The sequence below is a fragment of the Chrysoperla carnea genome, chromosome 3, assembly GCF_905475395.1.
Source record: "Chrysoperla carnea chromosome 3, inChrCarn1.1, whole genome shotgun sequence".
Classification (NCBI taxonomy): domain Eukaryota; kingdom Metazoa; phylum Arthropoda; class Insecta; order Neuroptera; family Chrysopidae; genus Chrysoperla; species Chrysoperla carnea.
In genome coordinates, this window is record NC_058339.1 from 54,393,747 (window position 1) to 54,417,623 (window position 23,877).

Here is a 23,877-nt window from a genome sequence, read left to right on the forward strand (position 1 = left end):
TATATCTTGTTATTCAAATAAAATCATGAAAATCAAATCACTTTTTGTTTTATTTTGGTGGCAATAAGGGTGTATTCGTATACCATTTTCTTTTCACATCATTTGGGGGTGTTGTAACTGCAATAACTTCTACTTTGTCCATGGGATTACATTTTAAAGTTACTGCTGTATTGTGATCAATCCTTCTGGAATTATAGACATTATTATCAGGTGCCGAAAAATTGTATTTTTCATCAGTTTTTATTTTATTATCTAATCGAAAAGGTTCTTCAGGCACAAACATATCATCTTCATTATTGAATGCACTTCTTTTATTTTCATCTTTTATATTTACACGATGTTCTTGAGTATTCGAGGAGCCAATTAAAATTTCTCTCAATTTTTCCGAACTTAAAAAATCGTCATTCTTTTCTTCGTTAACGGTATTTATAGAATCTGTTTCTTGTTTAATATCTTTAAATTCATCTTCATTCTTAGTACAACTTACATTCTTTGGAGGACCATCTGAAGAAGGTTTTGGTGTGTTAATAATTATTGAAATATGCACATTTGACGTACTATCCATGTCTGTGGAATATACAGTTTTACTTGATGTTTCGACAGAAGGTTTCTCAGCTTTTATTTCAGGATTAATAGTTTCTACCAATGAAGCAGGTGGCGATGACGGTATAAATTTTTTCTGTAGTGATAAATCAATTTTATTTTTATTGTCTGATTTCTTTAATTCATCGATCTTTGGCTCGTCGAATACATGTCGAATTTTTGTTACATAAACAGCATAAGCTATTTCCAATGCAAACATGCCACCAAATAGCCCTAAAGTGGCCGCTCCTAAGCCTCCGCGGGGCATTTTTTTTATAATTTCGTTCAATAAAAACACAAAAAAGGAAATTATTTAAGGAGCATTTGATGCACTTATTTTATACCATCCTGTAAACCTGATGGTATTCCACAATCACTGCGAATTTTATTAATTTTTTTCAAAAATTAATTAAAACATTATAAATTATTTTAAGAAGACATTAGACAAAACAATTGATGTTTTTTTTTAATATTTACCTTTTTTGAAATTTTACTGTAGTTACAAAAAATGTTTATAATTTGTTTGTTTTTAGATTCTTTTATGTAAAATGTTGATGGGTTGGTTTCAGAAAATTTTTGAACTCACTCCCAGCCATTCGTCATTTTAATTAGTATCGAAAAATCAAGGTTTCTCGAATGTCTCAACCAGCTGTTACACGCCGTACTCATAACAAGTTTGAATTTGACAAAGACAGATGTGAAAAATTAGCTTTGGGCACGAAAGTTGAGGTACATTTTGACTAAAAGCGAAATCTAGAAATTGTAGAGCTAAAATCCACTCTATTAGCTATTGGTGTAGTATCAAATGATACTACATTTTTTGGTTTATTTACAAATGTTAATTCAAAAATTGCAAATTATTTTAATAAGACATTTAATCAGTCTGAAAACAATTGACATGTTTTTTAATAAATATTTACATTTTTTTTCGTTGTAATTTCATTGAATTTATAACAATTTTTACAATTTATTTGTTTTTCTTTTCTTTGTAATTTTTAAAATTTGTAGCTACATAAAATAATATAGAATGTCATGATAAAATAATATAATGAACTGAAAATCTAAAATTTGTTTTTTTAATATGTTTTTTTATTTTTTATTGCAAGTAAAATTATTCACGTGGTTCATGAGGTGCTGGAAGTTTTTCGTAATTTGGAGCTACACCCCAAATATCACGTCCATATTCTTCGATTGTTCGATCACTTGAGAATTTGCCAGATGATGCTATGTTATGGATTGCCATTTCGAGCCATTTACTTTGATCCTTAAAAATAAAACAAAACAAACATTCTTAGACTATGATCAACATTTTAGACTTTTAAGGTTCCAGAGTACTAGGCAGCTTAGTTGCGAAATAATCTTAGTACCTAGATCGTTTCAGAACGTAAAATACAGGTGCTACGACAATCGAAGGGATTATCGGGGAGATTATTACAAGATTATCGGAGGCAGCTACGTATATTCATATTATCTCGCTATATAGCTGCCTGTAATCACACCCGGACTAAAGGCTGCCATCCTTCGAGATTCTCGGACCTCTGTTGCGCGATCTACAATAAACCATCATTTATCGGATCACCCACATATTATATAGACAAGTAGTGTACTGACCACACAACATAAAAATGTGTTACAAATTTTGATTTTCGAATATATTACTTTTCGAAATTCCATATACTGGGAAGAATTATGATAAGGAAAGTTTTAGAAGATTCGAAAAGAAGATATACGGCGGAGAAAGTAAATAACAAATGGAGAATCCGATAAAACACGGAGATAAATATCATTTTGCAAAATTGAATGGTTTGGCCACATACAACACATGGACGACTTCCCAAGGCCTAAGAAAGTACTAAATACACGGATGGACGGATGGACAATGTCACAGATGATGCTATGGAAGTCAATTGTTGAGGAGGCCCTGGGCTCACTCAGGGTTGTAGGGCCATTTGGTCAGACATCTATACGAGACGATCAAACTAATCTCTAAAAAGTAATATCTTAGGAGAACAAGGTAATGAAATAGTGAAAGAATAATTAACTAAATTTGTGTTGATCTTTGCTATTTTTTCTCTTTAAACTATGAGTCACGGAAGACCTAGTATCTTTTGAAAATGTAGATATGGAAGTATTAGGGACACACCCTTTAGGACGGTAGTAAAAATATTGAGCTATGTTTAGAAAATGAATATTCGAGTTAAGTTAAAATTATAGCATATACTCACTTGATAAACAGCACTGACGCGATCTTGACTCTTAATATAAGAATCAAAATCAGCCAATAATAAATAATGGTCGTGATTTAATAAAATATCAGCAATATCTTTAAATTCATTTGGATTATTTGGACTAAAGAATCCATTACCAATTTGATCAACACATTGTTTAATCTCTGGATTTGCTTCATAATATGTTCGTGAATTATATCCTTTTTTCCGTAACGCTTCGACTTCTTTTACCGTCATACCAAATATAAATATATTTTCATTGCCCATTTCTTCAGCCATTTCAACATTAGCCCCATCTAAGGTACCAATTGTTAATGCGCCATTTAACATGAATTTCATGTTACCGGTACCGGATGCTTCAGTACCAGCTGTAGAGATTTGTTCACTTAAATCGGCGGCGGGTATAATTTTTTCGGCCAATGTAACACGATAATTTTCTAAATAGATTACTTTTAATTTGTCACCAACAATTGGATCATTGTTTACAACGTTTCCAACGGCACATATAAGTTTGATAATTTTTTTGGCAGTGTAATAACCTGGAGCAGCTTTACCACCAATCATTATGGTTCGTGGCGTTATTTTGGCATTTGGATTTTTCTTAATTCGATTGTACATTGTAATTATATGCAAACAATTTAATAATTGCCGCTTATATTCATGAATACGTTTTACTTGAATGTCAAATATTGACGCTGGATTAACTTTAATATTGTAATCTCTTTCAAGTAATTGTGCTAATTTTAATTTATTCTCTTGTTTTACTTTCATTATGGCACGTTGGAAATTTGGATCTTTTGCGAATTTTTTTAACCCTTGTAATTTATCTAGATGTACTGGCCATTCTTCGCCAATTTTATCACAAATTAAATCACTCAATCCTGGATTACAGAGCAATAACCAACGACGTGGTGTAATACCATTTGTTTTGTTTTGGAATTTTTCTGGTGTCATTTCATAAAAGTCATGGAATCTGTAAAAACCATAATAAAATCAATTTTGATGTTTTTTTGTTTTTTTTTTTACTAAATAAATTATTCTTAAAAAGACAGTTTCATGTCAACAGACTTTTTGTTCATATTTACACAAGTCATGGAGGTATTATAGAAAGGAGACCTGTTACATTCAACAACTTCCACATAAAACGGTATCTATTACTTGAAAAATGTTAAGTACCAATATGACAAATGTATAGTACCAATACCTGATACCGTTTTAGTCTACGTTACAGTATCTCCTTTTTCTAATACCTTCATGATATTAGTAGGTATACGGGAAACCGGGTTTCAGCAGGCGTTAAATAAATATATGATTATTAATAAACCATAGTTACTTACAACAATACTGTTCAAATGTACCTACGAATGAATTGTCTAATAAAAAGTAGCCCACTCTTTTATTGGTCTAGTCACTCCATGGCTGACCAAAATAAAGTTGTAACTCTTTTACTGATTTATTTTTATAAAAAGGATTATTAAATTAAAACTATTTTCAAATAAAATATTTTGAAAAGGAAACTTACAGATCATCTTTCAAAATTTCTGAATGAATCCATGCAACTCCATTAACAGCATGGGATCCAACAATAGATAAATGAGCCATATTAACACGTTTAACGCCGTCCTCTTCAATCAAAGACATACGCCGCATTCGATCTAAATCACCAGGATATTTCTTTTCAACTTCTTGTAAATGAAGGAAATTAATGTGGTATATAATTTCCATATGTCTAGGTAAAATACATTCCAACAAAGATACAGGCCACCGTTCCAAAGCTTCTGGAAGAACTGTATGGTTTGTGTAAGCACAAGTGCGTACAGTAATATCCCATGCTTTCTCCCACGATAATCCTTCAATATCAATAAGAATTCGCATTAATTCTGGTATGGCAAGTGATGGATGTGTGTCATTCAATTGTATGGCAACTTTATCAGGGAATAAATCTAAATTAGTACGAACTGGTTCCCGGGTACCAAATTTCGATGATTTAAAACGACGAATAATATCTTGTAATGTAGCAGCGCACATGAAGTATTCTTGTTTCAAACGTAATTCTTTACCCTCGAAGAAATTATCATTGGGGTAAAGAACTCGTGAAATGTTCTCGGCCAAATTACGATCCAAGACAGCTTGAATATAATCACCATCGTTAACTGTTAAACAAGAAAAAGTGATCAATTAAAAATTCCATGCTAAAATATTTTAATACTTACAGAATTTAAGATTGAACCCAATTGGAGATTTTGCGGACCATAAACGAAGGGTATTAACAACATTGTTGTTATAACCAGGAATTGGATTATCGTATGGCATAGCAAAAACAATTTGAGTGTTAACCCATTTCTTTCCAGTGGGTGTAGTTTCAACATGCCCATAGAAATTAACGGGTAACATATATTCAGGACGAGCTTTTTCCCATGGGTTACCATAACGTAACCAATCGTCGGGTTCTTCAATTTGTTCCCCATTTCTAATTTTTTGTGCAAAAATACCGTATTCATAACGAATACCGTATCCATAGGCGGCAAGACCTAATGTTGCCATTGAATCTAAGAAACATGCAGCTAAACGTCCTAAACCACCATTTCCAAGACCAGCATCTTCTTCAAGTTCTTCTAATTCTTCAATATCCAAACCCATTTGATACAAAGCTTCATCGCAAGCACCTTGGATTCCAATATTGATCATAGTGTTTTGTAATGATCGTCCCATGTAATATTCGAGTGATAGGTAGTAGACTCTCTGTAATTAAAAAAAATACATTAATTTCTACAGTTTCTGGTGCAAAGCAAGGAGTGTATCAACCTTAAAGAGTTTTCTCGGATTTCATTCTCCAACCTCAATAATAAATTTTCAAAATTCCCTGATGATTTCCGACTCGCTAGTATCCTGATTTTTTTTCTAAACACAGAGATAGAACTCCCTATTTTTTTATAAATCCAACTCAATCATATCCCCTGATAAATTTTCCAACTTTTCTGATTTGTTGCTACTCTGTTCTCTAATAAAACTTCAAATATCTCATTTTTCTTGATAAGAATTTTGGGAGAACTTTGGGAAGTTTTCATTAAGAACATATTCCAGGTAGGAGAATGTACTTCCGTACGAGAACTTTCGTTAGATAGAAGGGAGCTGTATTTTATACTGTCGAATCGAAGCTAGAGTAAGTATAACTGCCTCTACTGGATTTCTACAGTATTTGTAAAGTAGAAGTCATTGCGAACGAGGTATTTATACGAATAAAATTGATCAATATAAGGATTTAGTTACATTACATTTTCTAACTTATTTATCCTCTCAGATGGTACAAAACTTATACTCTAAAAAAATTACTTCTTAGCTAATGAAAATCTAAAATAGATAGATACTAGATAATGCGATCATTTTAAGAAAATGTCTCTCATGGCAGAGTGTACTTCTGGAGAATAGCAGATAAGCTGAGAAACTAAAATAGCCAACTGATTTTGTTTTTCCAGTGGATTTTGCTACGTATTTCAACTAAACACACCTAACAAAGATTCCTGTCTATTGCGATAAAAATGAAATTCTAGAAAAAAATGGATATAAACATAATCTATTTTCAATATTGTTTTATTTACAGCAACAGTTCGCAATATTTATTAATTTAAATACCTTTTAAAATGGTTAATAATACATTCTATGTACATACAATACCATATGTTTAAGTAACGTATGTTTATATTATATGAGTACACATAATATCTAAATTGTTTGGACTTTGCCAGAATAACTACGTCGTATGAAAACAAAAATATCTATTTTTAAATTTTTTAAACATATCGTTCTAGTGACAACGCTATGCTATTCTTCGAAATTGTATTATGTAGATATATCTTTTTTTATTTATTTTATAAACAGGATATGATTTTTAACAAAAATGTTATTACTACTGAAGTAATTCATTGTAGTAAGTTAAAAAAATGTGAAAAATTTGTACCCAAAATTAAAGTTCGAAAATAAAACGAAACTGGATTGTTAATAAATAAACAATCAAAATAACGACATAGTAGGGATTAACAAATTTTGTCATTTTAACCGATTGTTGTTATAAACGATATGTACATTTTTATATTAAAGTGAAAGTATGTGCATATGTACAAATGTCGGTCGTTATTGTTGGCGAATTCCAATGAAAATTGATCGATATATGAGTTAATAAGGTCCAAAATAAAGTTCATAAGACTCAAAATTTATATGGTTCTAAATAGTATTATGATGCTGTTTTGTTTAACTAAAAAAGTATTGTACATGTAAAATAAGTGTGTTTTTACATTCGTTGGTCGTTATAGCCGATATATTTGCTTACAATTCCAATGAATATTAATCGCTATGTCCGATATGTCTTTATAATCGATACATTCATGAATGGGTTTATATGGGAATTCAGTCGGGACTTTTCATTTTCGTCGTCATACCTGGTTCGTTGTTATAACCGTTTTGACTGAATAGGACAAATCAGTTATCTGGAAGCTTCGTCTTACTGAGATATACCCCCACATTTCAGGACTCACATTGGGGCTTACCTTTTATTACAGGGCTCACATTAAATGTCCATAATAAGCTCCAATGTGATACCTGGAATAAAAGGGCTGACAAAAGTAAGAGATTTTATGTCTAAAATGCGAGTGGCGTCCGGATCAGAGTCTCGACCTATTTTCAGGCTAGGGTCTGGTCTATAATTCCCAATCATTTGATATTTAATAAGGTTGAACTAATATAATATTACAAACAAATCACCTACAGATATTACTTAGGTAAAATGCAGACCACAAAAATTTCAAGGGCATATTAATTATCAACTAATATAAAATTAATAGCCTACCTCAATGTTAAGTGAATTACTAATTAATTATATTATCTATACATAAAAGAAAGTCGGTATCTGCGCTTGTTTTTATATCCTCTTACTCCTTCTAAACTGCGCAACGGATTTTAAAACGCTTTTCACTATCGTGTAGATAGCTTTTTCCGGAATGTTTTTATGTATAGTACATTCTAATTAAATTTCGTAAATAATTAAATTTTTGTAAATTGAGCAAATACTTGACTTTAAACCGGGTGTATACTTGCTGGTGCGAAAATTTTGCACGGGTCATCGCACCTGTGCAAAAAGAGGCTACTATGCCCCACACCAAAAATATCTTGGCGTACTGCCGTAAGGGCGGCAAACATGTTACTAATTTTATTAAAGCTTATCTATTTGAATATTTTTTTAAAAAAAGGTTTCTTAGTGCATATAATAATTCTTGATAAACGATATGATCTTGGAAACGATATATTTTTTATTACATGAATAGTCTATTTAAGCAACGATCCAGAATTGAAACTCGATCAATATTTGAATTCCTTCGGATAACATTATCAACAAAAAAGCAAAATGATTTCTTTCTATAAGGTATAATAGTGAGTGATATTTTCTGTATTATTGTTGAGTAAACTTTTTAGTGCAAAGATATTTTTGAGGTGCAGATATATAGGTGCTTTGTTTATAGATTTTATCGATGACAAATGTCAATTAGTAGTTTATTGTCTATTTTGGCAAGTTTGTAAACAGTGAAAATATTTTAATGACGTTGTACCTATATTTTTAGTTTGAAATATTCACTACACTGCGTATATTTGATTATATCAGCTGATTTAGCTTTCCTCCTTTTTGAATACATTAAGTCTAATTTTCTAAGACATCGCATAGTCAATTAACTTTGGACTATTGTCCAATCAGGGTCGGATTTAGAATTCGAATGCCCTGGAGCTAACATTTGGTGAAGACCCCTTAAACTTTTTAGGTATAATTAAACTCAAGCTGGACAACATGAATGATACATTTCAAACTTTTGCCACGAAGTATGTCACTTTCTAAACTAAGAATTATCATATTCGACAACCGTTTTTAATTAATTCGAGAAAGATCTCCCGCCACTATAATTCGTTACAGTTATCGATAAATACATGCGTATTACAATTTCTGGATTGCAGAAAGTAGACTGGACATTATTTTGAAAAATTATGCATCCTTCCTTCTTCCCTACTGTTTCACAAAATTGGCAATATGTATTAATTTATTGGCTAAATCGAATTCCAAATTTTTAAGATATAGAATTTACAATAATTATCAGTTTTCAGTTTTAACCAATAAGATTCTATTGTAAATATTTTCTGATTTTTTTTCAAATTGGTCTTGAAGTTTTGATCCGTCCTAAATACGGCGCAGCGTCCAATTATTACGGGTAACATTAAACAGATTATACAAGTATTTTTCTCCACCCACGCAGGATAGATATGATATAGTTTACGTACGAAGAGTTCATCTTTTCAATGATGTCCGGATCGTTCCTACAAAGCTTGAAAATCCAACATGAAGGCCACGTTAAATTTTCACACCAGTTCGTAACGTCGTTACACGTTTTTTTCTAGTAGAAAGTTGAATAAAAAATGAAAATGTGCAGAATTACATCAACTATAGCTTTTGTATGAAATTTTTTAATTAATAAAACATTAAACCATTTTACACAACATTGTCTTTACTTTATTGGTTTAATAGTGCTTGCAACTCCTTAGCTATTGGGTTTTGGAAAAAAGTCCAAAAGGCATTTTTGACTTAAAATTGTTCAGAGAATACATTCATAAATTATGACCATCGAGTCATGGGACGCCCTGTATAACAATACCACGCAAATAACTTTTGATAAGTTTTCAGGAGAGACAAAAAAGTGTATATTTCTTTTGAAATCAGAAAATTATACTTATTTTAATGAGTACAATCGTAAATAAAGCTAATTAAAAATACCCATTAATGGATATATTCCACATTTCCGAAGAATTTCAAAAGAAATATACACTTTCTTGTCTCTTCTGAAAACTTATCAAATGTTATTTGCACGGTATTTATATAGAGATGAGTAAATTCATAAACCTTGATTATACCACATGAGTTCTTATCAAATTTTACTCGCTTTAAAGTATCTAAATCCAGATAAAACAAATAATATAAAATACACCAAAATTATATCGTAATTAAAAAAATTATGTAACATTTTGTGGCAAGATAAATAGTCTAATAAAAAATAAATACAATTTTAAATGTTTCAAAATGATTTGAACTTTTGAAGATGAACTTGTAAAAAAATTAATTTTATAAAATAAGATGGATTAATTTTACTAGACCGGCCGGCAAATCGACCTTCACTAATCATACATTATACTTAAAATAAATCACGTGTATCAGATGTTAAATTTTTCAAGTTGATTAAAGTTCATATTTTTATACTTATAATATGCATTCTAACTAGACAGTATTAGTTTAAAAATGGATGAAATAATTGAGTAATTTTGAGAATAAAAAAGTATTTGGAGTGCATGGGCGCCGCCATGATTACATTCAGGGGAGAGGATGCATCTGCATCTTCATTGGGTGGGTCAAAACAATCGACTATTTTCTTTAACTTTCGATACCCAAAAATTGGTTGCTATGCATCTTTAAAAAATTATCTGCAAATACTTAACATTAATAGGAAGGTCCTCCTCATCAAAGTTTTCATTTTTACCTGAACCCCTTATGAAAAAATTCATATCTTGTCATTTATTGAACATACAGCAAATTTTAACACATATTTTTGTAGGAAGTAGAACAGTCTACAAAAGAGATATCTGACAGTTTTTCCACTAATATAATCATTTAAAATATATTGAAAAACAAAATTTGAAGAACTGAAAAAAATTTTCTTTTTAATTTTGTAACTCACTAATTAATAAAACTAATAAAAAATAGGTACCTAATACATATTTTTGAAGAAACTTAACTGACAAAATTGACCTCTTTTATTTATTAGATTACTGTAAGCGTTTAAAAAATATTCGTAATCAAAATTCAAAGCATATCGATTTGCTCCGTTTTTTGATAATTATTTTAGAAAATACGATTTCAAATCATTTATTTTTGGAAAAATTTCTAAAAAATTCGAGTTTTCGAAAGCTTTTCAAACTATTTCTAATTAGACACAAATAAGACAAAGTGTATGGTAATAAGCAAACAAAAACCAAATGCGAATTAAGAATTCATAACACCACGGTGGAATAAGTGAATCAATATGTATACCTTGGAGCTTTGATAGTAGAAAACGGTAGATGTGCACATAAAATCAGGAGGCGTCTGACCCTCACAAAGAAAGCTTTTAATAAATTCAGGTCGTTACTGGCAAAAACATTTCTAAAAGAACAAAGATTTGGGTACTAAAGTTATGTTTGGCTTGTTTTATTGTATGATGCGAATCGTGAACTGTGGCAAAAAGAACAGATAACTTCTAGAAGCAGCGGAGATGTGGTTTTATTGATGAATTGAGCGTATTTACTGTACGTTTAATTATTGGTGAGACATGGAACTTTTCGTATGGGACTGAAGTGAAAAAGAGTAGAGGAGGATAATGAATTTTAATCTTTTTCTGTGTATTTTCCTTCAAGACAGGCAGTGAATGTGCACTCCCTTGAATCCCCTCACGGTGCTCATAATTTGGAGAGTAGGTATTTTTAATCGTTCATTGACTTGTACGGTTGATTTGTATTAAGCTTTATGGGAAATTAATGTGTTATGAAAAACATTCTTCAGCTCTGTTGTTTTGTGTGCAAATAGTGCAAAAAAAAGACGCATGATTTAAATTCAATACAAAATAACATGAAATTAGTAGCTCTGAACTGAACATACTTTAACTGGGTTTTACGTCATCATGACATGCACGTGCAAAAAGGAAAACTTAAAGATAATTGCATTTTATTTCAGTGTTTGAAGAGGTTTCAAAGTACTTAATTCAATAAGAAGCATCTCATAAAGCATATTTTTAACATATGCAATTGCATGTTTATAACACTGCTTATACTTCCAATTAAATTGAAAGACATTTTAAATTGAGGCCAATCTATTTTTTTTTTCAAATGTATATTACATTGATTTGTTTATGCATATTTATAGCTTGGGGCTACACTGTCACGATACGTCACAAAAAAAATAAATAAATGTATGTTCTACTTCAAATTCAAATCCAAGACTTTGCATAAATTAAATTAATAATAATTATTATTTATTCTTATTTAAGTAAAATACAAAGTTATAAATAATATAAGCGTGTACACCACTGATAAAATAAAAGTATCTAAGGGTCTCCGCACATTGTGCGAACATCAATGCCAACATGTTGGGGTATATGCTCGAAAGCATTTTTTTAAACAATAAGCCAGTCTGACGAGCTGGCAGAATTGTTGGCGGATCGATCAGTCAATGTGTGGTCAACTATGACATGTCAAAGAAGGAAGGGTATCTAGGAAAAAAGAAGGTAAAATAATTCAGTAATTGAGGAGCAAGATGTATCACTGATGCCTCTAACTCCATATGGAAAATATATTTCAGGCAAAAGACTTTAAAAGTCTTATAAATGCAAAAGAAAAGTTTTTCCAAGTTCAGAGAAGGGGTATCCCAAGTTCAGTATGGGGGCACTACTTGAAGATATTCGACATTTAAGTGCTTCCAAGCTATAGACTGATGAACGATATCAGTATACCACTGGGGATGTTATACTTTGCTCAAATATCTAAGTTGAACTTCAATTCAGAGAATCCAAGTCAAAGATGATAAGATCAAAAGCGATGATGAATTGTCGAAAAAAGCACAGAGTTGCCAGTTAGAAAACTGAATGGAGAAATACGATTGCAAGCAAGTTGAGAGGGATAGGAGTCACCATTGATAAAATCATTGAAAGACGATCGAGGAAGTCATACAGAAAAAGTATAGGAAATATTTCAGAATCTTATGAATTCGTTATAGCTCAAAACATAAAGTCAAGGATGGATGGCCGTAACACCAAAAGATGAATTTAAGAGTAATCACAGGAAACTGTGTAATCTGAAACTCAAAACATGAATTTTTGCAAAGGCAAGTACTGTCTTTTTTTGAAACTCAACACGTGCATATTTGGAGTATTGTTTCTAAGCGAACTAAAAAAACGTCAAAAATAGCAATAAAAAATAATTCTTTACCCTTTTCTAACATAAATGTGCCAAACATTTTAATAATTAGGAAGTCTCCTACATTTAGTAATTGTTAAATTTTTTATGAACTGGAGTGTACATTAAAATTTTAAAGTCCCTGACCTAAAGTGTGATTTGATTTCATGTAATGCCTGATATATTTACAATCGTTTTATTCACAGACGCATTGAGACAATATTTTTATATAAAATTTATAGAAAATAGTAAGCTAACCTTAAAGACCTTAAAAGTATTATATTTATTATCTATTTAAAAATTATGTAATAAATATATTTTTATTAAATCATGCGTTTTTATCATGTTTGGCTATAATAAATTATACAACTTTAGAATAATTATTATTATTTATTAATGATCTTTATGGTTCATGGAGTAGAAATTTTATTCATAGAATTTTCTTTTTCCTCCAAATAAAACATTTTATTTTTACAACACAAAATTTCTATAATAAGAAGCAAAACTACAAAACTTTCATTTGATTCCCATATTGATAAGAATGAGGTTAGGTTAGATTAGAGTGGCTGTTTTGGGGTGGAATTAAAGAGGTTATTATAACCTGTTGGGTGGGATACATTTAGACCATAAGGTCCGTTATGATACATAAAGAGGGTTGGACAGTCCCCTGCCACTAATTCATGCAGGAGAGCTTTGACGTCAACGGACTTTAGGTCAGAGATATCGTCAAAGAAAGATTGCCTCAAAATATTGATATTGATGTGATTAAAAAATAAATAAATAAGTAAAAATCATTTGCGGCAAAAATGGAGAATAACGGTAGTCGGGTGCCTAGGGTTCTGACTCCCGAAACTGTGTAGTCTTTTCCTGACTCCCATATAAACATAAATTCTCCAGAGTTCAGTAAATAAAGTTTGGCTTCTGAAGTTTTTCGAACCCTTGCGTTTAAAAATGGGACACTATTACAGAAATCTTTTTCGGTCTATTTTTTCCTAAATCCATAGATTTATATACCCGTAATAAAAGTAATGCAAAACCTGAAATAAAAATGTAACTGAAGTTTCAACTAGTTATTAACTGAAAATTATAAAAAAAAAAAATGTAGGCCGCCGTCCACCGATTTTATCAAAAAAAGATTCTTTATAATGTACTGAATAAAAAAGTATTAGGCCATTTTCCAATTCAAAGGGCTAAACACCCCCCCAGGGCACTTTGAAAATTTTTTACATATACATAACTGAATAATGGTCGCCGCCGTCCACCGATTTTTTCAAAAAATGATTCTTTATAATGTACTGAATAAAAAAGTATTAGGTCATTTTTGAATTCAAAGGGCTAAACACCCTCTCAGGGCACTTTGAAAATTTTTTACATATACATAACTGACCCTTATTCACTGCCGCCGTCCACCGATTTTTTCAAAAAATGATTCTTTATAATGTACTGAATAAAAAAGTATTAGGTCATTTTTGAACTCAAAGGGCTAAACACCCTCTCAAGGCACTTTGAAAATTTTTTACATATACATAACTGACCCTTATTCACTGCCGCCGTCCACCGATTTTTTCAAAAAATGATTCTTTATAATGTACTGAATAAAAAAGTATTAGGTCATTTTTGAATTCAAAGGGCTAAACACCCTCTCAGGGCACTTTGAAAATTTTTTACATATACATAACTGACCCTTATTCACTGCCGCCGTCCACCGATTTTTTCAAAAAATGATTCTTTATAATGTACTGAATAAAAAAGTATTAGGTCATTTTTGAACTCAAAGGGCTAAACACCCTCTCAAGGCACTTTGAAAATTTTTTACATATACATAACTGACCCTTATTCACTGCCGCCGTCCACCGATTTTTTCAAAAAATGATTCTTTATAATGTACTGAATAAAAAAGTATTAGGTCATTTTTGAATTCAAAGGGCTAAACACCCTCTCAGGGAACTTTGAAAATTTTTTGCATATACATAACTGACCCTTATTCACTGCCGCCGTCCACCGATTTTTTCAAAAAATGATTCTTTATAATGTACTGAATAAAAAAGTATTAGGTCATTTTTGAATTCAAAGGGCTAAACACCCTCTCAGGGCACTTTGAAAATTTTTTACATATACATAACTGACCCTTATTCACTGCCGCCGTCCACCGATTTTTTCAAAAAATGATTCTTTATAATGTACTGAATAAAAAAGTATTAGGTCATTTTTGAATTCAAAGGGCTAAACACCCTCTCAGGGAACTTTGAAAATTTTTTACATATACATAACTGACCCTTATTCACTGCCGCCGTCCACCGATTTTTTCAAAAAATGATTCTTTATAATGTACTGAATAAAAAAGTATTAGCCCATTTTCCAATTCAAAGGGCTAAACACCCCCCCAGGGCACTTTGAAAATTTTTTACATATACATAACTGAATAATGGTCGCCGCCGTCCACCGATTTTTTCAAAAAATGATTCTTTATAATGTACTGAATAAAAAAGTATTAGGTCATTTTTGAATTCAAAGGGCTAAACACCCTCTCAGGGCACTTTGAAAATTTTTTACATATACATAACTGACCCTTATTCACTGCCGCCGTCCACCGATTTTTTCAAAAAATGACTCTTTATAATGTACTGAATAAAAAAGTATTAGGTCATTTTTGAATTCGAAGGGCTAAACACCCTCTCAGGGCACTTTGAAAATTTCTTACATATACATAACTGACCCTTATTCACTGCCGCCGTCCACCGATTTTTTCAAAAAATGATTCTTTATAATGTACTGAATAAAAAAGTATTAGGTCATTTTCCAATTCAAAGGGCTAAACACCCCCCCAGGACACTTTGAAAATTTTTTACATATACATAACTGAATAATGGTCTCCGCCGTCCACCGATTTTATCAAAAAGTGATTCTTTTTAATGTACTGAATAAAAAAGTATTTGGTCATTTTCCAATTCAAGGGGAGAAACCCCCCCCCTCCCCAGGGTACTTTGAAAATTTTTTACATATACATTGTTGAACCTTATTTTTATCCGCTGTCCATAAATAATGCCAAAAAAGGATTCCTTATAACGTCCTGAAGAATTAACTAGCGAGGCATTTTTCGATTTAGAGGGCCCGTTACCCCCGTGGTTCGCTTTGAAATTTTATTTTTTTTAACTTAAAAATTTTTAATTAAAATTTCGAATATGATGTAATACTATTTTAATATTACTAATAATTAGTAATAACTACTAATAAATAGTTATAACGCTTAAAATATTTTAGTATTTCGATTTTAGTGACCAAGAGATATATGTTTTTTCATTTTTAATAAACATTCTGTATAGTGGGTTCGTACATGCTGCCTGTATATAATACACATATTATTTTATTTAAGATACTGTTTCAATTTTAAAGTTTAGTCGCTGGATGCGTTACCGTTTGTAAATTATTTTCATACTTGTTTCGCATGATGTAAATTTCATTTGATTAACGTGAATATTAAATTAATAATAATTTTTCCAGTAAATTATTAAGAACAGTAAGTAAAACTCATACTACGAACAAATACAAAATTTTGATTTCTCTTTTTTGAATTCGTAATACTAAATTTCTTACCTTGTAATAAAATTTTCCTGATTTTCATTCATTCATTCCTTGTAATAAAATTTTCACTGATTTTCACTCATTTCACTTTAATCACTTTCAACATTTAAGAAACAATGCTTTTCACAGATTTTACAAATTCACTTAAAAAAACACTCTGAATTAATTCAAAAACTACATATTCTATTTATTAAAACTGAATTAATTCAAAAACTACATATTCCACTAATTAAAACTCTGAATTAATTCAAAAACTTAAAAAATTTTCACCCAAAACACACTGAATTAATAACATACTAACTTAACTCATCATAATAATTTTAACAACTGCAGAATATATCGAAAATCCATTTAAAAATGAATTAAAAAAAGAAACGTTTATCAAAGAGAGTAAAAGATATTCAAAAAAACAATAATTCTATCCTTTTGTCCATCCACAGTACAGTCTCTAAAAGATATTATGAAGAACATGTAAAAACTTGATTAAAATTTACAATAACATATCTTAATATCGTTGAGTGTTGATTCAATTAATAATATGGACAAAAGGATAGAATTATTGTTTTTTTGAATATCTTTTACTCTCTTTGATAAACGTTTCTTTTTTTAATTCATTTTTATATGGATTTTCGATATATTCTGCAGTTGTTAAAATTATTATGATGAGTTAAGTTAGTATGTTATTAATTCAGTGTGTTTTGGGTGAAAATTTTTTAAGTTTTTGAATTAATTCAGAGTTTTAATTAGTGGAATATGTAGTTTTTGAATTAATTCAGTTTTAATAAGTAGAAAATGTAGTTTTTGAATTAATTCAGAGTGTTTTTTTTAAGTGAATTTGTAAAATCTGTGAAAAGCATTATTTCTCTTAAATGTTGAAAGTGATTAAAGTGAAATGAGTGAAAATCAGTGAAAATTTTATTACAAGGAATGAATGAATGAAAATCAGGAAAATTTTATTACAAGGTAAGAAATTTAGTATTACGAATTCAAAAAAGAGAAATCAAAATTTTGCATTTGTTCGTAGTATGAGTTTTACTTACTGTTCTTAATAATTTACTGGAAAAATTATTATTAATTTAATATTCACGTTAATCAAATGAAAGTTACATCATGCGAAACAAGTATGAAAATAATTTACAAACGGTAACGCATCCAGCGACTAAACTTTAAAATTGAAACAGTATCTTAAATAAAATAATATGTGTATTATATACAGGCAGCATGTACGAACCCACTATACAGAATGTTTATTAAAAATGAAAAAACATATATCTCTTGGTCACTAAAATCGAAATACTAAAATATTTTAAGCGTTATAACTATTTATTAGTAGTTATTACTAATTATTAGTAATATTAAAATAGTATTACATCATATTCGAAATTTTAATTAAAAATTTTTAAGTTAAAAAAAATAAAATTTCAAAGCGAACCACGGGGGTAACGGGCCCTCTAAATCGAAAAATGCCTCGCTAGTTAATTCTTCAGGACGTTATAAGGAATCCTTTTTTGGCATTATTTATGGACAGCGGATAAAAATAAGGTTCAACAATGTATATGTAAAAAATTTTCAAAGTACCCTGGGGAGGGGGGGGGTTTCTCCCCTTGAATTGGAAAATGACCAAATACTTTTTTATTCAGTACATTAAAAAGAATCACTTTTTGATAAAATCGGTGGACGGCGGAGACCATTATTCAGTTATGTATATGTAAAAAATTTTCAAAGTGTCCTGGGGGGGTGTTTAGCCCTTTGAATTGGAAAATGACCTAATACTTTTTTATTCAGTACATTATAAAGAATCATTTTTTGAAAAAATCGGTGGACGGCGGCAGTGAATAAGGGTCAGTTATGTATATGTAAAAAATTTTCAAAGTGCCTTGAGAGGGTGTTTAGCCCTTTGAATTCAAAAATGACCTGATACTTTTTTATTCAGTACATTATAAAGAATCATTTTTTGAAAAAATCGGTGGACGGCGGCAGTGAATAAGGGTCAGTTATGTATATGTAAAAAATTTTCAAAGTTCCCTGAGAGGGTGTTTAGCCCTTTGAATTCAAAAATGACCTAATACTTTTTTATTCAGTACATTATAAAGAATCATTTTTTGAAAAAATCGGTGGACGGCGGCAGTGAATAAGGGTCAGTTATGTATATGTAAAAAATTTTCAAAGTGCCCTGAGAGGGTGTTTAGCCCTTTGAATTCAAAAATGACCTAATACTTTTTTATTCAGTACATTATAAAGAATCATTTTTTGAAAAAATCGGTGGACGGCGGCAGTGAATAAGGGTCAGTTATGTATATGTAAAAAAATTTCAAAGTGCCCTGAGAGGGTGTTTAGCCCTTTGAATTCAAAAATGACCTGATACTTTTTTATTCAGTACATTATAAAGAATCATTTTTTGAAAAAATCGGTGGACGGCGGCAGTGAATAAGGGTCAGTTATGTATATGTAAAAAATTTTCAAAGTGCCTTGAGAGGGTGTTTAGCCCTTTGAGTTCAAAAATGACCTAATACTTTTTTATTCAGTACATTATAAAGAATCATTTTTTGAAAAAATCGGTGGACGGCGGCAGTGAATAAGGGTCAGTTATGTATATGTAAAAAATTTTCAAAGTGCCCTGAGAGGGTGTTTAGCCCTTTGAATTGAAAAATGACCTGATACTTTTTTATTCAGTACATTATAAAGAATCATTTTTTGAAAAAATCGGTGGACGGCGGCAGTGAATAAGGGTCAGTTATGTATATGTAAAAAATTTTCAAAGTGCCTTGAGAGGGTGTTTAGCCCTTTGAGTTCAAAAATGACCTAATACTTTTTTATTCAGTACATTATAAAGAATCATTTTTTGAAAAAATCGGTGGACGGCGGCAGTGAATAAGGGTCAGTTATGTATATGTAAAAAATTTTCAAAGTGCCCTGAGAGGGTGTTTAGCCCTTTGAATTCAAAAATGACCTAATACTTTTTTATTCAGTACATTATAAAGAATCATTTTTTGAAAAAATCGGTGGACGGCGGCGACCATTATTCAGTTATGTATATGTAAAAAATTTTCAAAGTGCCCTGGGGGGGTGTTTAGCCCTTTGAATTCAAAAATGGCCTAATACATTTTTATTCAGTACATTATAAAGAATCATTTTTTGATAAAATCGGTGGACGGCGGCCTACATTTTTTTTTTATAATTTTCAGTTAATAACTAGTTGAAACTTCAGTTACATAAATAAAACTCATGCACGGAAAGGAATAAAAATAAGTATAATATATTTCCTAACAGTTTTTGTATTTATTGAATTAAATTTTGTTATAACCGCCAAATACATTGCTGCGATTTATTTTTCAAGTTATCTAACGTAAATAAATGCTCTTTAACATTTAGTTTGTTTAGATTTTAGACTTTAATATATCGTAAATATTATGATTTTATAAAATAATTTTCGAAAATAGTAAAATAAACTTAATGACCTTTCTATATTTATCTATTTGAAATCATGTTTTCTGTATGAATCATGTGACATTATGAAGTTTTAAAAGTTTCTATTTTATTTACTGGGGTTCCGCACTCGTAATGTCAATTTGTTTTTAATTTATCACGAACGATTGCCATTTTACGATTCATAATGGTTCTTGTTACAATACTTCACCAAAAGTATTTTAAATATATTTTTATGTTATGACTAAACATGGCGAATGCAAAAATGATACTTAAGAATTAGTCCGAATATGTTATAAATCATAGTTAGCTGCAAATACGTCAATTATTTAACACTTGGACAAAATATGGCGACCAATGCGAAGACCAAAGATGGTTATTTACATAGAATATTATTCATAGAGAACGCGAGGGATCTGCTAGCCTGTAAGTGGATGCGATATGATGAATGAGAGAGAAGGCTGTCAGTTCCCCCATATCCTTGTCATAATCATATATACTTATTATATGTAATATAGAAAGTATATGTATTAAACAAGGACACAAGGGAACTTACTGGCAGTCTTCTCTCTCGCTTCCCATATCACATCCACTTATAGGCTAGCGTTCTCTATCTTCATATCTCTATGGTTATTTACTAGAAGCGATCGCGGATAGCTTCTTACTGTTAATCACTGCCTTTATAAGGAGGTTGCAGAGATTTACCTCAAAATTAGCCTATTATTTTTGTGTGAATGGCTTATTTTTACTTTAACTTATTAATTTATACAATGTTAAAATATTTTTATCATTACAATGTAAATTATATTTATGAAATTCTACAAATTTAATGTAGAAAATGCCAAAATTTCATAATTTATTTTAACGCTTTGAACAACACCAAAAGAAAAAATTTATTAATAACCATTTACTAAATTTTTGTTTAAAAAAGTTTGGCCATTTACCAGAAAATCATTCAAGAAGTACAATTATTATGAAATTTTCCGTTGAACAGGTTGTTAATTTGATAAAGTCAAATGAACATTCAACTTAGGCATCAAAATTTTAGATTATGTCTAACTGAATTTTAGTGGATGCGTCTAGCTGAACTGAGTTCATGTAAAATGTTTTGCTAATAATGATAGTGAAAGTTAATGATTGCCTTCTAATTAGTTTCTGATAATATATGGTAAAATACCTTTGATAAAATATCTATAAAACTTGGTCACACGAGCGTTAAACAAAGTGTCAATCTTTAAACTGATTTCAACAACGCCACGTAGTTAGAAATAAACTTTGGCTGTATAATACTATGGCGTGGAATTCTTCGGCTATTGGTAGGAAGAAACTGGATCATTTGCTCAGAGTTCTCACTCAAAGAGTCACTGAGGCCATTAGAATAAGTATGATCTCAATTACATGGTTTCGAAGGAGATAAATCGGATTGGCCTAATGAATTCAGGGTTTGAAAGAGTGTCGTATTAGGATAAATAAACAAAGAGGTTTTTTCTTCATATCTTAAAGATTGTAAATGAAACATACCTACTGTTTTTTTTTTCCTCTTTTTTGATTCAGATCTGCACAAATAGGTCAGTGACCGGAAATTAATATGCAGTGTGGATTTATGCATCTAAAATTACTGAAATTTTCGCTTTGTTGAAATGGCTTTAAGTTTGTGACTTTAAAAAAAGATACAATAGAGTTTTTTTTATTCAATACTTCGAATCCTTGATGGTATAAAATTGCAATCAAGATTATCCATGAATGATTCCTGGAAATAAGTCACCTACCATTGAATTTTCTCAATCTAAATCATTTTGAAGGTATACTGGGTCATTTTAAAGAACTTTCACTCCCAAGTTGAAAATGGAATGGCTTTAGGTGATGGCTACAGACATATGGTCTCGATAGTAGACACTAGTCGTGACACCTAGAAGTCTATTTACATTTCTATAAATTGATTTTGTTAAATTGAAACCTATGATCTAGGATGGAGTGGTTTATGTACACTTTTGGCGGATTTTCATGTAAAATTTTATTTTGTTTTTATTCACTTGTCTCAATAATACGCGAATGGAATGATATAATAAGTTCTAGTTTATCAAGTCGTCATATTAATATATATTGTTCTTATATAAGAGCCTATTATTTGTTATTAAGAGATTATTGCAATCAGAAACCGTGTCAACAACTTTTGCTTTTGTAGTACAACACAGCTCATGATTTATTACATGTTACATTTCTTATAACTAGAAACCTGTTATTCTCGACAACTTTTGTACAACAATACTTTTTTTGCACTTGTTTGTTTAATTAAAGATCTAAGTAAAAAATATAATTTATTTAAATTTATTTCTAAATAGAATCAGGAACTAAAGGTTAAAATCATCAATAATTTTGTACATTTGTTATTTGGGTGGTACAGTCGTGTTCATAGTTTAAAAAAGGAATTAAATCATTGATCAAATTTTTAAGCGCCAAAAATTCTAAAGAAATATAATTATATATTTGAATTTGTTTTTATTTAAGATTAGATAAAAATTATAAACATTTATTTTAATTGTTTATAGAGTTTTTTTTTATTCATTAGTCACAAACCAGACACTTTAAATTATTTTTTATGAGTATCATTCCAAGTAGGAATTATTATCACGTTTTTGTTTCGTGTTCATATTCAGTAGTCTGAAGAATAAAAATGAAAAATGATCACATCTCAAAAAATATTCAAAAAATGTTGTTTTGCTTCAAAAAAGCAGAAAGATATATACATTCAAAAAAGCATAAAGAAAATAAACTTTTATCGAAATTTTTGCACATTTAGTTATGACTAAAAAGAATTTAGATTTTCGATAACTCTACAATTTTTATATATTAGGTATATTTTTATGAAAATTGAGAACGATTTTCCTTTTTAAAGTCGGTTAAAAATAGCCAAGTACCAACCGATTATTTAGTTTACGATTTATTTTGTAAGCAATGCAGCATATTTTTGATTTCTTAATACTATTTTTAAGCCCTAAAGCATCTCTTTATGTATAGTTTAGGAAAATAATGTAAACAATGTACTGCAATTTTTTTTATAACAATGATTATACATTTTGATTAGTAGTGCTAACTCAGTGGTTTTATCACTAAAACTGGTGATTTTACTCTTCCTTTATAGTGAGCAAAAAAAATTAATATTTTAATATTTTTTATGCTAATTATTGAAAGCTTATAACGTTCTCTCGAAAACTATTCTGGAAAAACGCCCTCACATTTGGCAAAACGCAGCCACTGTTTGTGATAAATTTGAAATTTTAAAAAATTCTTCAAGATTAACAATCACTTCCTCCCCTTTCCATTTGGCTTAAGTTTCGATTTTTGAAATTTTGATGAATATCAAAAAGGTAAACTGACGTTTATTTATTTCATAGTTATTGAAACAGTTTCTTACAAAACGGCTTTATTCTCCTGACTATAAGTTTTTTAAATGAATTTATTATAAAATATAAATTACATAATTGTGTAAACAATTTTTGATAGACAATAAGTTAGAACGTTAGTTAAAAGTTCAGTTTAATAGACAATAAGTAAGACTTCTGTGTTGGCAAAGTTTATATCAATTACAATTATTTTTGGCTCAAATTCAAATAGAAAGATTACCATTTAAAAAAATGTTTATAAAGATTTGTAAAAAATATTAAAGAATAATTACCTTTGGATCTTTCTCGTAATAATACTGTTGTGTACGGATCCATCTCGATACCAGATGATCTTTTACAGTATGTGCCAATGCAAAATAATAATCTCTGGGGGTGGCTACATTACGATCTTTGACCAGCGTATAATGTAAATGTCTATTAAATGTTTTTTTCACTTCAGTTACATTTTCAACTCCTGCAATACCACGAACACTAATCTGTTTACGTTTCTCTATATCGGATTGTGGAGTTGCCATAATTTGATATTTTCAACAGTAAATAAAAATTAAATGTTTGAATCAACTTGTTCACTGAGATGTTCACCGTTCGAGCACTGGGCAACGAACTGTCATCGTTATCTAAAATTTTTAAATACTAAAAGCATA

At 30.1% G+C, this 23,877-nt stretch overlaps 1 protein-coding gene across 1 annotated transcript; it reads right to left on the reverse strand.

Moving 5' to 3' along the window:
• Positions 1-1,607: 1,607 nt before the first annotated feature.
• Positions 1,608-23,877, reverse strand: LOC123294810 (glycogen phosphorylase). Its single transcript, XM_044875965.1, has 5 exons — positions 23,506-23,877; positions 5,024-5,552; positions 4,333-4,963; positions 2,808-3,783; positions 1,608-1,846 (listed from the first exon to the last, which is right to left on the reverse strand). The coding sequence occupies exons 1-5, from the start codon at positions 23,746-23,748 to the stop codon at positions 1,694-1,696; spliced, it is 2,532 nt and encodes an 843-aa protein (XP_044731900.1). The 5' UTR covers positions 23,749-23,877; the 3' UTR covers positions 1,608-1,693.